General features: G+C 37.0%; 1 protein-coding gene across 1 annotated transcript; it reads right to left on the bottom strand.

Moving 5' to 3' along the window:
* Positions 1 to 376: 376 nt before the first annotated feature.
* LOC133829050 (transcription factor MYB106-like) lies at positions 377 to 2,037 on the bottom strand. The gene is made up of 3 exons (XM_062259008.1): positions 1,767 to 2,037; positions 1,499 to 1,628; positions 377 to 1,395 (listed from the first exon to the last, which is right to left on the bottom strand). Exons 1-3 carry the CDS (start codon positions 1,876 to 1,878, stop codon positions 579 to 581), a joined length of 1,059 nt encoding a protein of 352 aa, XP_062114992.1. The 5' UTR covers positions 1,879 to 2,037; the 3' UTR covers positions 377 to 578.
* Positions 2,038 to 3,094: the final 1,057 nt, after the last annotated feature.

The following is a 3,094-nucleotide window of genomic DNA, read 5'->3' as shown; positions in this document are numbered from 1 at the left end:
TCAGCGTTTTTTATTTAATGTTAAAAAAAATCGCTAAGAAAAGTTATATTTATAGTATTGTTTATATATAAATTTTATAATTAAAATATTAAATTTGTATTGGCCTCCAATTCTTAACGGTAGGGCCTGTATGTTGTGTTATATTTGTTATTTCCTCTATGGTGGTTATTTTGGTCTTTTTGGTTGCGAGTTGTTCAATAGTGCTCTTCCGATGATGGAAGTACCAACAAAGGATGTACTATCACCTAGAAAGCAATATCAAATACTTGAAGCATTAGTTGCTTGACATATCTGCGGTGATGGATAGTGTTCCACTAAGGGATTATTATTGTGAAGTTTGTGGCTCAAGATTATATGTAATGCACTTTGTTGAAATACTTTTAATTATCAAGTTACTTGATTAAAAAATCCTCATTGCAGTTCTATACTACTATTTCGATAATTAGAACTACAGGACAAGCCATCCAAAAAATACTAGACATTGTAGTACAATATAGACCAACACAAAATAGTGAAAGACATGAAACTACACTAAATAATCTTTTACGCTCACACAAGCAATAGCTAGATTAAACGAGTTATAAAACTGGTAAATTTGAGGGTCCCCAATTCACCAAATTAAATATGTTATTCCAATAGTTTCTGTTCACTTCATATTGCTCATCACAAGTGTCTCTTTCAGTGAGAATCCCGATGTTATGATGATCATTACAAGGCGCCAAATTAATATTATCCTCCAAGTGGCGCGTGGCGAATACTTGCTCTGAAAATAAGTCATCACCGCCGTTGCCCCAAGTCTCGAATATTTCGTCAAACCCTAAGGATGACCCGCCGTTTGTACCACTGGACACCTTCATGTAGCAAAGCTCAGTGGTAGTACTACCACCGAATCCAAAGGAAGGGATAGCTTCACTACCACCATTAGTACTACTTTTGATAGTATCATTGATTGTACGGTCATAATCACTTCTTCCATTATATTTCGATAAAACCAGACGGCTCTCCCACGCTTTCAAGATGTCGATGCACCGCGGCGGCGCGAAAGTGGTCGGCATCTTCTTCAGTAGCTCATCTGACGTGGCGGCGAGGATATCAGCCGGCGGCTTCGTAATGTTACTCTTATTACTATTTCTCTCGTCTACTTGCCGAAGGATTCTTGACTCTCTGACCAGCCTAGCCTCAGCTTCGAGCCGTGTGCTCTCCCACTGAGCTATGTGGCTGAGGTTGGACACGTCCTTGGGGTCGGCGGCTACTGAGCCGAGAGTGTTCCTTTGCGGCTTATGGGTAACCGGGTCAATACCCATCATAGCCAACCTTTTCTTCAGATGAGTGTTCCAGTAGTTCTTTATTTCATTGTCTGTTCTTTTTGGTAAGTGAGTTGCTATAGCTGACCACCTAATAAATATTATCCACAGAAATAAAAGGGCAAAAATCAACAAAATGGATACGTGAAACATGTATATACATTTATGTATATATATATAATATATAATGCAACCTGTTTCCTAATAGAGCATGAAGTTGAATGATTGTTCTTTCTTCCTCCAATGTGAACCTTCCCCTTTTAATATCTGGTCTGAGGTAGTTTGTCCATCTCAATCTGCAGCTCTTTCCACATCTTTGGAGACCTGTTTTTGGATAATTCATTCAATATTTTTATAAAAAAAACATTATATTTTCAGGCATATATAAATACATATTTGATAAAAAAAAAAGATTATATCTTTAGATGTGTGCAGTGTATATGTAGCAGAGAAAGTACTAACCTGCTTTTTTGGGCAAGAAACGCCAGCTTCCATGGCCATGTTGTTGGATATAGGCTAAGAGCTTTTGGTCTTCTTCTGTTGTCCATGGACCTCTCTTCAAAGCTTCACCCATATTGTCACTAAATGGAGATTTTGCGATAGGTTTTCTTTTAATTTCTTATTGTAAAAAGAAGTGTAAATTCATACTGTTTTTTAAAAATGTAGTAGGAGTGGGACTCTAGTAGTATGAGTTAAAAGGCGGTGAGAGTAAAACTGGGGTAGGCAAATTTCAATAGGTACATACGTGGGGAGAAATTACAATAACTCAAGAAGTGATCATATATATAGGGAAATTTCACTTTTTATACATACTAATATCTACAATTACAAAAAAAATCTTAGCACTATTAACTTTTTCAAATTGATACTAAACTTTCCCCTCATACCCAAAATACCCTTCTCATTTTTCCAAATCCAAAAATTTCAACCACTCACTTCTCTCTCTATACACTCTCAATTTCTCTCTCTCATTCTCACAAAATCCACAAAAAGTCGTCGAACCCCCACCTACGTCGAGCCATCGAGCCCCCACCTCCGTTGAGCTATCAAGCCCCCACCTTCTCCCATTTCTTCGTCGATCCCGAGACCCACGACGCATATTTCCTTCAAAGTTTCAAAAACAAAGGTAAAATCTTGAACCCAAGTCCATATTTGCTTTATATTGTTGTTGAATCTATGATTTGTGGAATGGCTTCATCGTTTTTGTGGGAAATTTTTTTTGGGTTTGAACCAGTGGCTCGATAGGTTCGATAAAGGTTCGATATAAGCTCAATTGATCTATGGTAATATATGAAACTAGCTCGATAGACTCAATTATGATTCAATAGTAGGCTCGATAGGGTAGTTTCAATGGTTCGATGGTGGATCAATAGGAGCTCAATAGGATGAGTGTAAATTGTTTGATGGATCTGTGGTATTAGATAAAAAGGGCTCGATAAGTTCAATAATGGTTCGATAGTAGGCTTGATGGATCTATGGTATTAGTTAAAAAGGGCTCGATAGGTTCGTTAATTGTTTGATAGTAGATTGTAGCTCGATGGTTATTTATGTAGACAGATTTTGCTTTTCTCGATAGGCTTGACACTGGCTCAATAGTCTCTACAGTTTTAGGTTGTTGATATTGCTCGATAGGCTCGATAGTTTCTAAATAGTTGCTTGTTAGGGTATCTTGCAGCTCGATGACAGCTTATTTCAGTATTTTTGATTAAATTTTTTCCCAATTCTGTTTAACATCTTGTTTTCTTACCATTTTTTTTTCATTTGTTGTTGCACATGAAGTAACGTCCAAA

Source organism: Humulus lupulus, chromosome 4 (assembly GCF_963169125.1).
Source record: "Humulus lupulus chromosome 4, drHumLupu1.1, whole genome shotgun sequence".
NCBI lineage: Eukaryota > Viridiplantae > Streptophyta > Magnoliopsida > Rosales > Cannabaceae > Humulus > Humulus lupulus.
The sequence above is the reverse complement of the archived record's forward strand: the minus strand, read 5'-3'. Positions and strand labels throughout refer to the sequence as shown.